An 18,254-nucleotide genomic window follows, 5' to 3' on the forward strand; every position below is an offset into this window, starting at 1 on the left:
TTTAAAATAACAAAATCATTAACTTTTTGTTCACGCTTTATTAACTCCAATTGCACTTGAAATTAAATTGCTGAAGACAGTCGATTCAAAATAAATTTATTGCATTTTAGTTGTCTTGAACCAAAATGAATCAAATGTGTGAAATATGTTCAGTCAGATGCGGTTGGGTTCACGCTGTTCTACAGTTGTTGGTGGTAACATGCTAATAAAGCAGAGAAGTGTAAACAATGAATTTAAAAGAACCAATAACTGAGCTGGACATGCTTTTATCATGTTGGTTGAGCATCAGCGTTCTGGTGACTAACACTGAATTTAAACTCATCCTTGTGACGCGTTTGTCAGATAACCAATAAACGAGAGGCTAAGAGGTTTCAAATCTTTATTATTTCTTTATTAGTGTCCATGCACATGCCTGCCAGCGTAGCGCCATTCAGTATTTATATTTATAGAAAACTAACCCTGAATCACTGTATATAAAAATGTAAACTTGTAGTACATTGCGCACTGTGTGACAGAAACATCAGGTCAGTTTAGAACTTTTGGGTATTTTGCTTGCATAACGTCTTCTTTCAGGCTCGTGGAAAGAAAACACCAGAATACACATTAAAGTGTTTTTATTTGCGTCTGTAGATTTTTCCTAAATGAACTGAACGTTATCAGATAATGTCTCATTGTCATAAAATCAATCTTAATGAAAGTCATCAACTGAGGAGGTTCCATGATATCTATTAGTTCAATGTTTAACCATATTCACAGATAGTAAAATGTAAGTTTACCAAACATATCTTTGAAGGCGTTTTTTTTCTCAGACTCTGAGCCAAACACCAAACTTTACACTTCCCTTCCTCTCCACGTTCTGAAGGTTCTACAGAGCCTGAATTACACAGTTATTACTAAAAATGTTTTTGATGGCTGTTGACAGTATTTTCTGATTCATGGAGTGATACAGGAGAGATGTAGAAAAGTCCCTTCATAAAAACCTTTGACTCAAACAGGAAGTTTGAAACTGTCTTTATCCAATGTTCACATTTCTGTTCTGTAAAAGTATGCAAATTAGCACATTTTTAATTAGATAGTGCTCTATTTGCATATTTAAAGATACAATTTCAGACAGCTTGTAATACAACACATGTCAGTAATCAACTGATGACATCATCAGTTCAAATGTTGCCCTATTCACCTGTAGCGTCTCTCTTTGAGTCGATGTATGAAAGTGACCAACACACTGTAACAGCTGCTTTGAGATCAGCGATTCCAATCCATGTACGGATTTCTGTCCATTAAGACTGCCGTTAGCTCCGTGTCCGTTTAAAACCCCTGTCCTTCAGGCGCTCCCGCCCGGCAGTGCTTCACTCGGAGAGGCCCCTGAAGTTGGGTTCTGTGGACGGCGGCAGGGACGTCTGCTGTCTGAGAAGTTTGTCCATGATGGCGATCTCGGCGTCCCTCTTCTCCACCTGGTCCACGGGGGTCCAGGACATGTCGTGTTGGAGTTTGAACGCGCCGACGAACGTGTGCGGGCAGCTGGGACCCCATTCCTTCAGAGGAGAGGACGAAGACAGCGGGCAAAGGTGAGATGTGCAGAAGTCAAAGACCCCCCCCCCCCCCTTCTATAAATCAGTTAAACCCTAAATATATATAATATTTTTGTTCAAGAGCTGAATGATTTGCTGATAAAGAGTCTATTGACAGAACATAATCAAACAGGCACAGACAAAACTGTAACCGGTCAAATCCAACCTAACCCGCCTGTGTCTCTGTGCACCTGCTCACTATCAGCCCCCCTCTTAGTGACGTGACCTTTGGACACCAGATACATCTAACATACGCACGCGCACACACGTTTTGGTTGGGTATTCACGTGCTGCTGAGGCAACAGGCTCTGTGCTGACATGTCGTAACACTCTGCGTCCACGTGTGGGACATGCATTAAAGGCAGCTTATTAACCTGTGTCGGGTTGCTGTATGTATCGGTAGAATGCCGACCTTAGGGGAGATGATGGAGAAGTAGTTCTGTCCAGATGGCCTCTGGTAGAGGTAATACATGTTGCCTGCTTTTTTCACAATGTTACAGGCAGCGTGGTGGAGGTCGGCGTCTCTTTTAGCGTCTTCTAAAACCTGGAAAGAGAGAAAAGATAAGAGCACTGGACCGGAAGCACGTCTCTTGTCTCATGATCAAATACTAGCGGGATGTTTTCCATTTATTTATTTTATAATCTCACCTTCATCTGTAGTCCGGTTTCTTGTTAAAATGTACATTAATATCAGGAAGAAAACTTGCTGAACGGATCACAATCCACAAGAATCCATATTGGATTGTTTGAAAATGTGCCACAGTTCACACATCCTGGCACGATCAGCCACAAACTAGCTACAGCGGCATTAAAAGAAGAAGCAACTGCAGCATTTCTATTTTACCGACGCATTCATAACACCAGCCTACTCATTGTGTGCACTCGTGTTTTTGCTGCTCACCTTCCTCGCCTGATCCTGCAAGTATCTGATCTGGTCAGCAATGACCGTCAGTTTGCTGCAAGCGTTGGCTTTTGTGAAATCATCTCCCTACAAAAACAAAAACAAAAAATATTAGTACCTCACTAGCAGTTATGGCCGTGTATAACTGGAAAGTTTGGACGTTTTTTTGTTGTTGTTCATACCCTCTGTACTTGTGTTGCCAGGGCCACTAAGTCCGTGGGGTCTCCTACTCTGGTGGTCTGATAGGAACTGACCAGTTCCACCCCGCTGGGGTTGCAGCTGCTCTCGACCAGAGTCACTATAAAGAACAACACACACACACACACAAGTAGGGTTACATCACTATTATATAATGCATGTCACCGAATCATCAGGAGAAACGTTCATAATGACACTACAATTACTGTAGCACTGCCAGTGATGTCACTACTGTAGCTGCTACTGTACCATCACAACAGCTGCTACTACGATTACTTAACAACAAATTATGAATCAAATAGCATAGTAATGTAATGACATGACTGTCATAATAATGTGCATTGACCCGAAACTCTTCACTGCACTTCCGCCTCATTAGGCTTGTAACGTCACAGTATTTCAGCAACCATGCAGCATAAAGAAAACAACTAATAGAGCTGACGTCATTCAGTTTCAATTAAATGCCTAGGTTACCGCGCAATGAGCTAACTGTTGCTAATTAAGCTAAACAAATATAACCGCATTCTCAATGACAGTGAAGCTCTGTGAGACTCCGTAACAACTATTTCGAGACCGCTCGAGCTGAACGGTGGGAAGGTTTGACATGAGGTTTAACGTTACAGCAAGACGCTCAGTTTCTGTTACCCGTGGTGGTTTGGTTGGGCTGGTTAGGAAGGCTGACCGTCCTGTCCATGTTGTCTTCTGTCAGTTTTTACTACGAACACGTCTCTCAGGTGATACTTATCATATATAACCTCCCGGTTCAACTACTGGTTTTATAACCAGCTAATATTTGACCAGAAATGCAATACGAAATACCGGAGGTTCCACGGGGTCCTAAATCTCCGCCCCATTTTGCCCAAATGGTAGTCCTAATTTATGCCTGTGAAAAATACATGAAATAAAAAACATTATCGGATATTTTTTGATTATAATAAATTTAAGTTTTCAACTTGCAGCTTCCATCCCCAATTTAATCCCAATAAAAACAAATCCTGTAGTATATTTCATAGTATATGGTGATTATTACTTGGATGGGGTTTCGGGCGTATCAAAACAAGCCCAGTCTCGCTACAGAACATTTAAAAAAGGGAAGATTTGTCACTGTTGAGAAATCAAATAAGCAAAGTCGCGATATCGCCGCGTAACAGTTATTGGGATACATTTGTCACATCAACAGCTTAACACTGCATTAAACCACAGAGGCATAGGATATACTCACGGGTGTTTAGGATGTACTAGACTTATAATAGTCTTGACTTGGGGTTTCTTGCCATTTCCTTGCATGGTTTCCCCCATGATCCATTGCGGTCACACTTACACAAGTTTTGCTTTTGACAATATACAGTCAATGGGTGGTGTTTTAAGTTGTGCTGATTTTATAAGTCCTGTTTTCACCTTTGAAAATTTGATCTCACAACTAACTAGTAACAGACAAATGTAGATTTGAGCAAATATTGTACTTTTTACTCCGCTACATATGCCTCTGATATGTAATGGGTAGAAGTAACAATGGAAATACTCAAGTTAACAACAAGTACCTCAAATGTATACTTAAGTAGATTAGAGTAAATGTACTTAGTTACCACTACTGGTCTGTGTATAATGATGTAATGAGAAAATGCATCTGCAGGTTTCCTGTGAAAAGAAAATGTGTTAACTTATAACATTCATTTTCTTAATAACAAAACACTTCTATTTTTAGCAATGATATTACATACCTGCTTATTTAATCTTGAACAAAAGAAGTAACAATTTATAACATTTTGTATTCCTCTTTTTTTAGCTGATATAAACATTTTAGACAATTCTACTATATACTCTGTATATAAGAAGTATTTTACACTTAATTCAGCACTGACTTGCAGTTTCCCCACATGCGTGACGCTCTATATTACATTATTATAACTACATATGGGGGGGGGGGGCTGTGCTAAAGCCCCGCCTCCAAACAAGTCCCTGTCGGAGAGCGAAGTTAACGCCTCTTCTCTCTGACCGGCTTCTAGTCTCCTGAATCGGGCTGCAGAGCCCCGACACTATTAGCGCCATGGAGCTCCGTTATGCGATGCTATTTGTCTGCCTCACTGCTCCACTGTGCGCTTCGCACATTCTGGAGCCCTACGACTTCCTCTTCGACACGGCGGTGGAAGCCTACTACAAGGGGGACTGGCTGACTGTGATCCTGAACATGGAGAAGGCGCTCAGGAACAAAGCTACGGTCCGCAGCGTGAAGGCTCAGTGCCGGCTGAGCTGCGCCAATCAGACCGCCTTCGGCGACCGCCTGTCCGGCTTGGAAGTCGCCATGCCGGGCGCCGGCTCCGTGGAGGACCTGGGCTTCTTCCAGAAAGTCCTCAAACGGGCGGACTGCGTGAAATCCTGCGAGAGTGACAAACTGGGTACCCCGACTATGCATGAGGTCACCGAAGAACTGGCGCTGGAGTTCAGGAAGAGGACCCCGTATAATTACCTGCAAGTCGCATATTTTAAGGTATACAAGTTAGCTAAGGGATGCAGCTATTGAGCTCCAGTCAGGGCTGTCCCGTTGTGAAAACGCATCACACATTGCAGACATGTTTCCAGTGTAAGTTTAAAAAAACAAAAAAACTTTTTAGTTGATCACTGTAAAAGCCCCAACCCCCCCAAAACCGAGAGAAACCGTGCCACGTCTTAAGGTGGAGTCAGCTTCTGTGGAGTCTTGCCGTTGAGAGTTTTTGGGATCCAGCTGTTTAAAGGCCTAATGTGCTGCTTTCAAATGCTACTTACAAACTCACTCTGGCCAAACGACGAGGTGGTAAATGATACCGCGTTGGCACGTTGGAGTACCTTTAGATGCAAAGTGAGATGGACAAACATAGAAAGCTATATGTACGACATTGTTCTTGTTTTCTTCATATTCAGTTTTCTTGGATTGTGTTTAATCGAAAAATACTACCCTCAGACGGAACTTGAAAGCAGCGCCGTAATGTAAAAGGTTGTTGCAGAATTTGTAGTTGTCACTGAAATATGTGGGAGTGGGGGAAAAAAAAATCATATTTAATTACAGCGTATTGCTATACTATTTCTTAACATAAATGAGCATACAATGCTTGATTCAGCAACATTTTTTAAAAAAAGCACAAAACTCAACCTTCAAACCAAACCGATTGCTGGGGTTTCAGACTTTCACAACTTTGATAATTACATGGTAGAGAGCCAGAAGTTCCGTTTGAGCTCATGGTTTAGAGCTGAACATGATAATTGTTTATTTTAAATACAGGCCACTGAGAGGTGAGGGTGTTGCTGTGGATTATGTAGAAGGCAATAAATATGGGTGTAAGATAATAATGATAGACTTCAGTATTGCGATACTTATTATAGACATTATCGATTCTCAAAAACACTATCGGTCTTGGATAAATAGTTTACATCCTAAGATGCGTGGCAGACAGTGGTTCATTTTGTGTTGCGTTCAAACACCTGGCCGCTGGATAACAGTGTTGTCATTCAGCTGTAGAGCATGAAGGCTTCCGTAGTGTGGTGAATGGAGCCTTGTCTTTATACTATGCCATGATACTATGATAGCGAGATTTTAAAACATCGCGGTGTATATTGATAGTATCGCAATCTATTGAATCGTAACCCCTGTATCAAGATACGTATCTTATTGCCAGAATCTTGCCAATACACAGGCCTAGAAATAAGTCCGGCAGGTCGATATTAGAGGTCAATAAAAACTACAAATTACTTAATGCCTCTTTAATAATTAGCTCTATGCAACTTATCTCATTCTTGTGAAGTAAGGGACTGAATGTAACTTATAATTTGTAACTTAGACTGTAACTTAGAATTTATTTTTCGTGCCGGATTGAATAAGTTTGGTCAGTTTAGTAAAGTACAACTGAGACATAATATACACATTTTTCTATGAAGAATGGGACAAATGATGATGCAATGTGAAAAGAAGCATTTTTCTGCTCATTGCTTTACCCTCAACTTTACTCTTATGGTTTCCTCTCACAGCTCTGATACAACCACTGTATGCTAGCTAGTAGCCACAAACGGCTGCTAGTAACAAAGTTGACTTAGCTTAGCCGGTGAGCACAGCGGAGCAATTAGCAGCTAAAGAGCCAGACATTTCACTCGGGAGTTGGTGGAGACCAAAAACAGAGCTAAAATAGAGTGAATAATGGATTTACATTTGGCAGGAGAACAAAAACATGACTCAACATGGATGCTAATGTTAATCTGTGCGTGTTGGATGTGTGAATAAGCTATAGTTTCCTAACATATTAGCCATAACAACCTCATACAGTGATAATATGAATATGTTGCGTTTATAGTTTGCTCCGGTGCCCCGAGTGGTCAAAAAAAAGAATACATTGCTGCCTCACTGTATGAGGTTGTTATGGCTAACGTGTTAGCAAAGAGCTGCATATATAGCAAAAGTAGCATCCATGCTTTGTAGAAGGTTGGATAGACTAAACCCTGTTTGGGAGGCACGTAGAGATGCCATCCCACGGCAGCAGAGAACAGTCCTGTCAAAAAGGGTCTGTAGGTTTTTTGAGGTGGTTTTGCTGACTAACACACCTTAGATCAGAGGGGAGGACCTGAACGCCTGTGTCGGTATTACATTTATTTTCCAGATCAATAAGCTGGACAAGGCAGTAGCAGCTGCCAACACATTCTTGCTGGCCAACCCGGATCACACGGAGATGAAGCAGAACCTGGACTACTACAGGATGATGGCAGGAGTAGAGCTGGAGGACTTCAAAGATCTGGAGGCCAAGCCACATATGGTGAGAGCAAACGCCTCCTCTGATGAGTGTATGGCCTTTTTTTTTGTCCTTTTTCGCCTCAAGGCCAGTCTTTTGAGGGAGTTTGCTTGTCTGTAGCGTTTATCTATTGCGCTCACGTTCCAGCACTTTGTGGTTGAGCACATTTCAGAAATATACTCCATTCTCTACAGTAAAACCGTCACAGAGGTTTTACAAATACCTACACAAATGGGACAATGGCTGTAAAGAAGTGTAGAATATGGTGGAAAATAAAAGTGTTTTGGACAGTTATCTCTGTACACTGCACATTATGTTTATTCTTAATACTGTGAACCTTTGTACATCCCCTGTAATATATATTTTGCCCATTCCTGCCAAGCGTTTTAACTGTTATATTATAAAAATTTTCAAATTGTACTTTAAAAAAAATAATATTTTGACTGTATTTTTATTATTATTTATTTATTATTATTATTTATTATTAAAAAAGCAAATCCCTTGTAGGTGAAAAGCTACTTGGCAATAATCTGATTCAGATTCAAACTAAAGGCTAAATACAAAACCCAGAGCAGTGCTTGTAATAACTGTGTGCACTTTGTTATTGCCTTGCTATTACCCAGAAAAGGAACTTACAGGTCACAGCACTAGTCATTTTGCTCAACTGTCCCCCGTCATGGTGACAATCTGTCTCTCCTCAGGCCGAGTTCCTGCTGGGGAAGAGCTACTACAGCGACGACTCCTTCGGCCTGGCAGCGGATCACTTCGAGGTGGCCGTAGAGGAGCACTTCACCGCCGACAAGGAGTGCCGAGCGCTGTGCGAGGGGGCCTACAACTACGACGGGTACAACTACATGGAGTACAGCGCCGACCTCTTCCAGACCATGACAGGTGAGACAGCACGTCCTTTGGGGGCGGGGTTTGTGCGGAAACAACTCATATGAAAGTTGATCATTTGCTGACCCTTGTCCTTTTGTCAGACCACTACATGCAGGTGCTGAACTGTAAGCAGCACTGCGCGGTGGAGTTGGCCTCAACCGCCGGCAAAGACAAGCCCTTTGAGGACTTCCTCCCGTCGCATTTCAACTACCTGCAGTTCTCCTACTACAACAGTGAGTCCGACAACAACACTTGTCTTTGTCAGCCTACAATTTATCCAATGTACGGATGCCACTTAAACAGCATACAGACAAGTGACCCCTCCTACTTAAAGTAACTGGCAATGCATCTGTCGTTTACATAACAACCAATCAGCATCGAGCATTGGAACAAGGAAGAAGGTGGAGACTAGTTCTCTATGAAAAAATTATAGAAAATGTCTGTCTTTGGTGGCTATTTATTTGAAAACTTAACCCTCTGAAAACATGTAAGATAAAATGTATTCAATTATCTCAGCTATTACATTTTTTTTTATCTCCCTTCTTACTGGGACCAAATAAATAAAATAAAACAAAGTTGAGCCAGACTTGAAAAAGAATAGTCAAAACGGAAGCAGCAGAGGCTGAAGTGTGTCAGATGGACTTCGAAAAAAAAAGACGATTATCCTGGAATTTGTTTTTCATGTGTACTTAAGTTAGAAACTAATGAGAAAATACTTTAGATCAGATAAAATGTATCACCAGAATTTCATTTTCTCACTTGCCTCTCAGGGCTTCCGTATGTATGTGATGGTTTTTCCTCTTAACTGTACCTTAACGTCACGCGCCATCATTTGTAGTCATTGCAGTCCGCCAATGCACGGTGTGAAGAGTCGCAATGCATTTTGGGACGGGTGAGTTGGTCCAGTAAGCTCAAATTCTTGCTAATGCAGCATTGATCCAGCAGTTATCCCCTACATTCATTCCACTATGCAGTCGGAACTCAACACATACTCAATTTTACATCATAATTATATGAATAGCATAGTATGCCATTATGAAACAGAGCCCTAATCAAACTCCATAAACATTTGATCCCACGCTTCCCACAATGCAACGCTAGGAGAGCATGTCTGTAGAATAACTCTACAAACCCCTCCCCCTTCTGTCCCCTCTCTCCAGGTGAGAAGTACGAGCGGGCCATAGAATGCGCCAAGACCTTCCTGTTGTTCCACCCCGACGACGAGGTGATGAACCAGAACCTGGCCTATTATTCTGCCGTGCTGGGTGAAGACAAGGCGCGACCTATAAAGGCCAGACAGGTACGACTCACACTACCCAGAGGCTTTTGTGCGAAGAGCCTTGTGAGTGTGTGTTTTTTTTTTCTTAATCCATAATGACCGGCAGTAAATCAGCCCAGACTACACGCGGTGAGAGAAAGATTAGCACTCAAACGCACTGAAGGACACAAGAGAGACATTAAAAGAAGCACTGATGGTGATCTAAAGCACATAAACTGTTCGCTGCCTTTTAAAGAAGTAATACATGAGATTTCTTTACTGCTCCAGGCTCCACACATCCATACTCTACACTATTTACAGCGGGTTAATCGGGTTGTTGATCGATACCAACGATGATGAAGGGTGCTGAGATGGGCTCTCCAGCCCGTTGCTCGGTTTGGGAATAAAAACACTCCCAGGGGAGTCGGTGTGGGTGATTCTGGAAAAAAACTAAAACCAATTGAGTAGTGTTTCCCTCATAGTTATTGGTTATTGTGCTTTCCACAATAAGGAAAGGTAGCAAATTAATCAGAAATGCAAAGCAAATTGCTTTTAGTTTAATAATTGTAGGGACCAGGAGGGTCACGATCACACAGAGGATATTCTAACTGCTCGTCCTATCTTAAGTTTTAAAGATGCTTCCTATTACAGAAGCGACTCCTAAACCCGAGAAGGAACTCCGCCTTTTTGTGATTCATTTATTAATGACTTAACTTAATTGTCTTGGTGGTCCAGAAAATTGAAAACGTCATCCTACGGTCTGAGTAGCCTTTCAATCGTTGTATTTCATTGTTCATGTTGTTCCCCATCTTGGTTGTCATGGTCACACATGGTTATTGTGAGTTCTGAACAGGCTCTGTAAAAGGTTCTGTAAAAGCTAAATTACTATTCTGAGGTAAGTACGATTTTTTCCCCCCTGAATGAAGTTGGGAAACATGCTTCTATAATTCCAAAAAGCCAAACCGAGATTCAGACTTAGAAATATTTTTGTGTAATGAGGCCTCCGATACCTACATTTAGAATATCAAACTCCCTTTTGATAGTATTTATGGTTAGCTATCAAATAAAAGCTTAAACATGTGTATTCCTCCACTGGATGTTCCTGTTGGTCCTTTGTACTTATTCATCTGTGTTCTGTTCATACTGACCTCTCATGTGCTATTTAAAGTTCATGCACAGCTACAGGCCACCAGACATCAACAGCCTCTCATGTTGTATGAGCGCTGTGTTCCGCTGGTCACCACTAGAGGCTGCTCAAAACCAGAGATTAGTAAATTACAGTCATTTAGCTGACGCTTTTATCCAAAGCAACTTACATCAATGTAAGTCGCTTTGGTAAGATACGGGAGCAATTTTTGGGGATTAAGTGTCTTGCTCAAGGACACATCGACATGCAACTAGTGGTGCCGGAGCCGGGGTTTGAACTAACAACCCTCTGAATGGAAGACGGCCCTGCTCTCCACTCAGCCACAGTCGCCACAAATGCCCCCTAGTTTTCTGCACTTGAACCTTCAATGGAACATGGTATCTTATGGATATATCTCCTGCAGACTGGTTTTCAGCAGATGCAATTGAGTTTCAATTGATTTTTTTTTTTTTACCTGCAGGTGGTGAAACTGCACATTCAGCAGTCCATTTTGGAGAAAGAGCTGCTCTACTTTGGATACGAAGCCTTCGGAATCACCTTTGTAGATCCAGTGAGTGAATAAGTCATTCGTTATCGATCACATGTTGCCTATTTGGTATCTGACTCGTGCCTTTCACTGTCACTTGTCATTCAGGACACATGGACCCCTGAAGACATCATGCCTAAGAAGCTGAGAGACAAGCAGAAGTAAGATTGAAGAGAGTGCCTCACACACACACACACACACTGTGGAAGCGATGTCATGGCCTCTGTCTTTCCACCTGTGTGTGTGTGTCTCAGGGCCGACAAAGAGACCGCGGCGAGGATCACGGAGGAGATCGGAAACCTCATGAAGGAGATTGAGACTCTGGTCGAGGAGAAGAAGAAGGATTCTTCGGATATGGCCATGATTATAGTGCCGACGGAAGGTGAATGTTACACCCGGATTACAAGAGAACCCGATGTTCCGTTACCACATACAGTTCCGTTCCCTTCTCTCCCTTCACAATATACCGCGGCATCATGAATTCAGTTCACACCCCCGTCAACGCACAGCGACAAATAGTAAGCCGAGTGATCAATAAACACAATATGAAGCTCATCAATGTAACTATACGTTCTAGGACTGTACACAATGGTTGGATGCTTTAAAGCTTCATTCATGAAAGTGTTGTTGTAAATCAACATTTGAAGGCTGCGCACCTGTCTGTTGTTTGTCTTTTCATTGTGTTTAAACCTGGTATTTCTGCAAAGATGAGGCTCCACTAATATTAATATAGTAATAATAGTATTATACTATCTGTGGTGTTAGATTCCAGCGGTGGCTACATGAGATTGTTTCCGACTGGTGTGATCCAAACATTTCCAATAACTCCAGAGCGTTAAAGTCACAATTTATTGAAAAAAATAAATCAATGTAATCGTTTCACATATTTATCTAACGAAACATTCTGCTTCAATCCATATTTGTTAGCACTTCCACTAATAAACACCCCCCCCCCTCGCCCGTAATTTGCCAAATCTGCTATTTAAATAGCATTTGAAAGGGAATGAGGTAACACTCTGATTGGTGGAATTCATTTAAAGGGGCCAAAAGACAGCTATGATTAATGAAGAGATGAAATACAACCCTAGCGCCCGTTGCGCCTTATTTTGCACCCTGATTACGCACCATTTAACTCGCAAACATTGAGTGTGAAACGCACTAAATGCACTTGGCGCCATGCACTTCAGACCATGCGCTATTGATCGTTTAAATAGAGATCTCAGACTTCTTACTCTCCTTGATCCTGCGTCCTTTCTCCTCGAGGTGGAGCTCTGTTGCACGATGAAATCAAGGTGACCATGACGGCCAATCAGCTGAACGGCTCTCAGCGGGTGCTGCTGGACGGGGTGATCAGCGAGGACGAGTGCAGGGAGCTGCAACGCCTCTCCAATGTGAGTGATGGAAGGAATGGAGTCGCTCACAGCGTACTGAGTTTAGCTTTATTCCTTCGTGAAAGCATCATATGAATAGATGGGAAACTACACAAGTTAGCAACTAGCTGGTGAGCATAGCGGAGCATTTAGCTGCTAAAGAAACGGATATTTCTACTCAGGAGTCGGTGGAGACCAAAGTGTTCTCTTAATTAAAAAACAATTATTTTATCGCGCGTTAACGCAGTTTTTAAAATTTATTATGAAGCGGACATTTTTAACACAAGAACCGGGCAGCGAGCGGTGAACAGCTGTGTTTGTGTGGCGTCTCTTCTCTTCCTCCTATTCTCTTCCTCTTCCCCCATCGTTAAAACATACTTATTAATGCAAAAATCTGTAATTATTATACCTAATAATTAGATATAATCATAATATAATAATTATATAGTGTTGGCATTAAAAAACAGTTTTGACATAATACGGTAATAAAGTATGCCTTTAAATATTTATTCATTAGTATTTTCATGTCACCCGATGCGTGTTCATGTCACATGTCTTTTTGGTATAATTTTGCGTGTTTTGCGTGTCGGTCCATCGTGTCAGAGTGTTGATGCTGTGCATATTTCCCAGTCAGCTGCTCTGAAAGGTGACGGCTACAGGGGGCGCCCCTCCCCCCACTCCCCCAGTGAGATGTTCCAGGGAGTCACCGTCCTGAAGGCCGTGAAGGTCCGTAGTCCCCCGGCCAACACCTTTTGAAGCATAGCATCAGTAAGTAAAGTTAGTCTCGTCCCTGTGGCTGCCGTTAAACGGTGTTTCCACCTCCCACAGCTCGGACAGGAGGGGACGGTCCCGCTGAAGAGCGCTCGTCTGTTCTTCGACCTCAGCGAGAAGGTGAAGAAGACGTTGGAGTCGTACTTCCGTCTGGACGCTCCGCTCTACTTCTCCTACTCACACCTGGTCTGTCGCTCCGCCATCGATGGTAAGTCAGGGACGGTTTGCTGGCGTTGTGTCTGTCGGAGAGACTAATCCACTGGTTTTGTCCCCAGTGATGACGTTGTGACTCGGTCTTTATCTGTTAGATCCTTCAACAGAAGGTTCAGTCTTAAAAAATAGGAAAATGGGTCGGATTTAGGAAGTATATAAGTCTTTTGTAAGTTTTCTAAATTGTTTTTATGGACGGGAAATTGACCAGTTCCTTTCATTAATGCACCACCCATCACCAAACAAATTACATTCAATTAAAAACCATTTTAAGTAATCACGTTATTTCTTCAAGTTTTTTATGGCACATAGCTCCAAATACTACACCCCCCCATGAGCCTGTGTGAGGTATGGAGGCTGGTACAGGTCACAGCATAGTGGCACACAGTGCTGTAGGTGTCCCTGATTGGCCCAGAGAGGACATCAACATATATAGAAGTAAACGTATTTGCACTTTGTTGCAAAAGCAAGCTCTAAATTCATGGAGCAAAATGTTGTATTTTTTAGAGTCAAATAGATTTACATTACATTACCTCGCGATAGATAATCAATATGTGTTTGTATGTATCATATTTTGACTGAAATCAAAAACTGCCCAGCTCTGGAGGCTAACAGCTGCTGATGTTACTGTTGTACCTGCCTCCTCTGTTGTGATGACTAGTTGGCTGGAAAAAAGTGGTCAAAATCCTTTCACAAGTTAAAGCTGCATTGATCGTTTCTGGCCACTAGAGGGTAGCAGAACAAAACACAGACATCGCCTCATAAAGGCGCTGTGGTGACAATTGCCTATTTACACACCTAGCCAACACTGGCTATTACCATTAGCTTATATCATTAGTGTAATACATAGCACTGTGTCATGTCTCTGCCCACCTGATGAATATCCAATAAAAAGTCCATTATTTTAACTTTTTTATGCCTACGTGAGGGGAACAGCCGTGGCCGGAGGCGTTATGTGTCCGGGCTGTTCCATCTGTTTGTCCATACATGCGTCTCATTCTCGTGAACCCGATACTTCAGGAACGCCTTGAGAGATTTTCTTTCAATTTGAATCAAGCGTCCTCTTCTAGATTCTACACTGAGGTGATTAGAATTTGGTGGTCAAAGGTCAAGGTCGCTGTGACCTCACAAAACACATTTTTGGCCACAACTCAACAACCCATATGCTAAATATGACATTTTCACACAAATATCTTATAGAATAAAATTATAATAATATATATTAACTGCAACTTGACTGGTCGGGGGAGCCGGTTATTCTGGTGTTTTGGTCTTAACCAACTCCTGAGAAAAATGCTCTTAAGCTGCTAAATGCTCCATTATGTTCACCAGCTGGTCTCTAAGTTTGTCTGCTGTTTGTTGGCGGTCAAGTAGAGTAGAGTGGGTTTATCAGACCTAGTTTGCTGAAAACAGCTCTCTGCTGCTGCAAAGGGTAGCCTGGTTGATGAGAGCGGAGTCCACGCAGGCCGAAAAGAATCTGGATGTTTGAGTTGTGTGATCACAGTCTAAAATGTTCTTTTTGCTTGTCTGTTGTTTATTCAGAGAAGCAGGGGGACCGCGAGGACCTGAGTCACCCTGTTCACGTGGACAACTGTCTGCTGGTCTCTGAGCTGAACGAGTGTATAAAGGAACCTCCTGCATACACACACAGAGACTACAGGTGAGCACACACACACACACACAGAAGTACAGTACAAAGTCTATCCATCGACCAGACAACCCCACGTAACACCCTGATGTCTCTCCCCTGCAGTGCCATCCTTTATCTAAACAATGACTTTGAGGGAGGAGAATTCATTTTCACTGAGTTGGATGCTAAAACGGTCACGGTAACTATTCAGCTTTTCTTTCCATCATCTTTTTTTTCGAGCAGCTAAACTGCAGTTCATTGTGTAACGCTTCACGTTGTGTTTAGTTTCGTTACTAGCTATGTTAGCCCCATAAAGCTGTTAGCTCTGTCAACTGTATTAACCCAGCTAGCTGTTAGCACTGTTAACTGTATTAGCCCGTTAGCTGTTAGCACTGTTAACTGTATTAGCCCGTTAGCTGTTAGCACTGTTAACTGTATTAACCCAGTTAGCCGTTAGCTCTGTCAGCCAAACACACTGCAGGACGCTCCAGCCCACCGGCTGCTAACAGCTTACTCTCCTCCAATCGACATAACAAGTCGAGCTCTGTTGTAATCAACGCTTGGATTCAGTTTGTCATTTGATAAGTGATCGTTACATACATACATACATACATACATATATCAATTTGAAAAATGGTCTTACATAGGTGTGCAAATCAAGAGAAGAACAATTCGTAATCCCGAAACAGAAACAAACTGAAGCAGTTTCTGTATAATATATGTTTTTCCAAAATGTATGAATCACCGCATCCACAAGAGGTCCAATATTACATGACTGTGTGTGTCCAGTAATATGCAAGATTAGCCGTAGACCGACGCACGCACTCACAGGACCGAACACATAATCTCCTGGTGGAGATAGCAAATGTCAAGCTTCCCTGCTTTTAAACGTCGCATTGGTCTATCTTCTCGGACTACTTCAGGCCGAGGTGCGTCCACAGTGCGGCCGCGTGGTCGGGTTCGGAGCGGGCCAGGAAAACCCCCACGGCGTCAGAGCCGTCACCATGGGCCAGAGGTGCGCTGTGGCGCTGTGGTTCACCCTGGATCCTGCTCACGAGGAAAAGGTACGGACCATCTCTGTGGACTAACATCAGCATAACTACTATCAATTCATTTTACGGATTGTTTTGCACAACAGTTAAATTCATTTTTGAAATGTACTTCTGTGCTGAAAGAGAAACACAAAACTCATGAAAGTGAAATAGTGACAACTGCAAAACTCTCCCTCCTAATATAATAAAACAGTATTGAGTTTGTACTATTCTTTTCATCATTCATTACTAAAAGATGCAATTCATAAATAATGTAATAGGGTGTACCCTCATTTAAACCTTAATATCTTAATGGAACAATCATTTTCCCAGTAGCCAGTGGCTAATTTTCTACAAACATCATGAATCTAGTATGAATTGAGTTTTTGGTCTTTACATTTTCATCCTTAATTGGCTAATTTTCCATTCTTGTTATCCCTCAAATGTTTATGTTTTTCTGTACCGTAGGAGAGAATCCAAGCTCAGGATATGCTGAAGATGTTTTCCACCCCTGTAAATGCGGAGTTCATGAAAAATGAGGCGAACGGCGCCTCCGAGCCCCAACCGACAACGCCCCAACCGACAACGCCCCAACCGACAGCGCCCCAACCGACAGCGCCCGATCCTCCCGCACAGGCTGACCCGGGAAACGCAGACGGCAAGCAAGTTGACAAACCAGCGGAGCAGAAGCCGGACGTGCCAGCAGACGCGCAGGCCGACGGACCAGCCGACCCGGCGGAGGACAAAGCGGAGGCGAAGCCGGTCGGCAAAACGAAAACAGGCGCCAAAGTCAAAGCCGCTCCGAAAGCGAAGGCCAAGACGGCGGACAAAGTCAAACCTGCTGCTAAAATAGATGGGAAACAGACGGTTAAAATGCAAGCCAAGCAGGCGGTCAAAAAGGACGCAAAACCGGCTGCGAAAAAGACGGTAAAAGTTGCAGCTAAGAAGGACTCAAAAAAACCGAAAGTCGACGCTACGTCGGCCTCGGACTCTCAGAACGGCAAGGAGGAGCTGTGATCAAACAAGCACCTGTGACTGTGTCTATTTTCCTACTATGTTCTACTTCTCTGTGGGTGGTCGAATGAAAACGGAGTGAAAGGTTGAGTTGTCACTGAAATCATCACACGAGTGCTTGACAATCAAACTGACAATCTGCTAGAGCGCCCGAATCACCGGAACCACCTTTGTTTCGGCGTCCAAAGGTTTTGCGTCTGTGGAGATGGTACCCTCTTTCATCTCCGTTTGGATTCCCAGTATTTTGTTTTCATTTGTTCTGGAACCAAGTTAAAGAGGCAAGGGGGGGGAAGCAGAACGTTTCTGTTGAGCAAAACTCAGATCAACCGTGTGAAAAATAAATAAAAGTGATGTTTTCTACATTGTGGTGAGTTTTCATTAAATGAAGCAAAAACATAATGCGATACTCCAAGCCGACACTGGGTGTCAGGATGGAAGCGCCGCTCAGTAATCTCTGCTCATTTGAACAAACCGTAACAAATTCACTTTTGAAGAGAAATCCTCAGGTGGCGAGCTTCAAGATTTCGAGGGGAAGTCCTGCTGTGATTTGATTTCAACCTGAATAATTCAAAGCCCCGGCGCTCATTGTTCTCTGACTTCCTTGAAGGCTCAGCATATTTCAGCACTGTCACATTATAAATCTCGGGGCCTGCTTGGGAAAAGGGAAAAGTTTGAAGTTAAGGCCCTCACTGATGTATCTGTTTTCTCCGTGGACACTGCTGTTCATTAAATTTAGATTATTTTTTTATTCTTTGCTCTTCGCAAAAGATACCAGTTACCAGTTCTCTGAATCTCAGCCCTCAGCTCGTCCCCACAGAGTCGATAGGAAGCACACCATCACCGGTGTATCGCCGAGGTGGTAAGTAAGAAGGTACATTTACTCAAGGACTGCACTTGTGTACATTTTAGATACTTATACTCTACGTATAATAAGACAAATGTGATAGAACACAGGGACAATAAAATATTAAAATGAAATACAGATAAACAAAGCATG

General features: G+C 42.6%; 2 protein-coding genes across 2 annotated transcripts; one reads left to right on the forward strand and one right to left on the reverse strand.

Moving 5' to 3' along the window:
- Nucleotides 1–2: 2 nt before the first annotated feature.
- Nucleotides 3–3,504, reverse strand: cUnh1orf50 (chromosome Un C1orf50 homolog). Its single transcript, XM_079186526.1, has 5 exons — nucleotides 3,316–3,504; nucleotides 2,655–2,770; nucleotides 2,473–2,559; nucleotides 1,984–2,115; nucleotides 3–1,535 (listed from the first exon to the last, which is right to left on the reverse strand). The coding sequence occupies exons 1-5, from the start codon at nucleotides 3,362–3,364 to the stop codon at nucleotides 1,350–1,352; spliced, it is 570 nt and encodes a 189-aa protein (XP_079042652.1). The 5' UTR covers nucleotides 3,365–3,504; the 3' UTR covers nucleotides 3–1,349.
- Nucleotides 3,505–4,655: 1,151 nt separating this feature from the next.
- Nucleotides 4,656–17,617, forward strand: p3h1 (prolyl 3-hydroxylase 1). The gene is made up of 15 exons (XM_079157055.1): nucleotides 4,656–5,158; nucleotides 7,293–7,445; nucleotides 8,123–8,312; nucleotides 8,402–8,533; nucleotides 9,461–9,600; nucleotides 11,166–11,255; nucleotides 11,340–11,392; nucleotides 11,486–11,613; nucleotides 12,495–12,622; nucleotides 13,232–13,327; nucleotides 13,430–13,580; nucleotides 15,125–15,242; nucleotides 15,336–15,411; nucleotides 16,136–16,276; nucleotides 16,712–17,617. Exons 1-15 carry the CDS (start codon nucleotides 4,718–4,720, stop codon nucleotides 17,258–17,260), a joined length of 2,586 nt encoding a protein of 861 aa, XP_079013181.1. The 5' UTR covers nucleotides 4,656–4,717; the 3' UTR covers nucleotides 17,261–17,617.
- Nucleotides 17,618–18,254: the final 637 nt, after the last annotated feature.

Source organism: Pholis gunnellus (genome assembly GCF_910591455.1).
Source record: "Pholis gunnellus genome assembly, chromosome: 3".
NCBI lineage: Eukaryota > Metazoa > Chordata > Actinopteri > Perciformes > Pholidae > Pholis > Pholis gunnellus.

Coding starts and splice junctions, on each gene's coding strand:
- cUnh1orf50 (XM_079186526.1), bottom strand. CDS start 3,364: ATGGACAGGACGGTCAGCCTTCCTAACCAGCCCAACCAAACCACCACG. Junction 2,771..3,315: donor GCCCAACCAAACCACCACGG/GTAACAGAAACT, acceptor TGTTCTTTATAG/TGACTCTGGTCGAGAGCAGC. Junction 2,560..2,654: donor TGGCAACACAAGTACAGAGG/GTATGAACAACA, acceptor TTGTTTTTGTAG/GGAGATGATTTCACAAAAGC.
- p3h1 (XM_079157055.1), top strand. CDS start 4,718: ATGGAGCTCCGTTATGCGATGCTATTTGTCTGCCTCACTGCTCCACTG. Junction 15,412..16,135: donor TGGATGCTAAAACGGTCACG/GTAACTATTCAG, acceptor GGACTACTTCAG/GCCGAGGTGCGTCCACAGTG. Junction 16,277..16,711: donor ATCCTGCTCACGAGGAAAAG/GTACGGACCATC, acceptor TCTGTACCGTAG/GAGAGAATCCAAGCTCAGGA.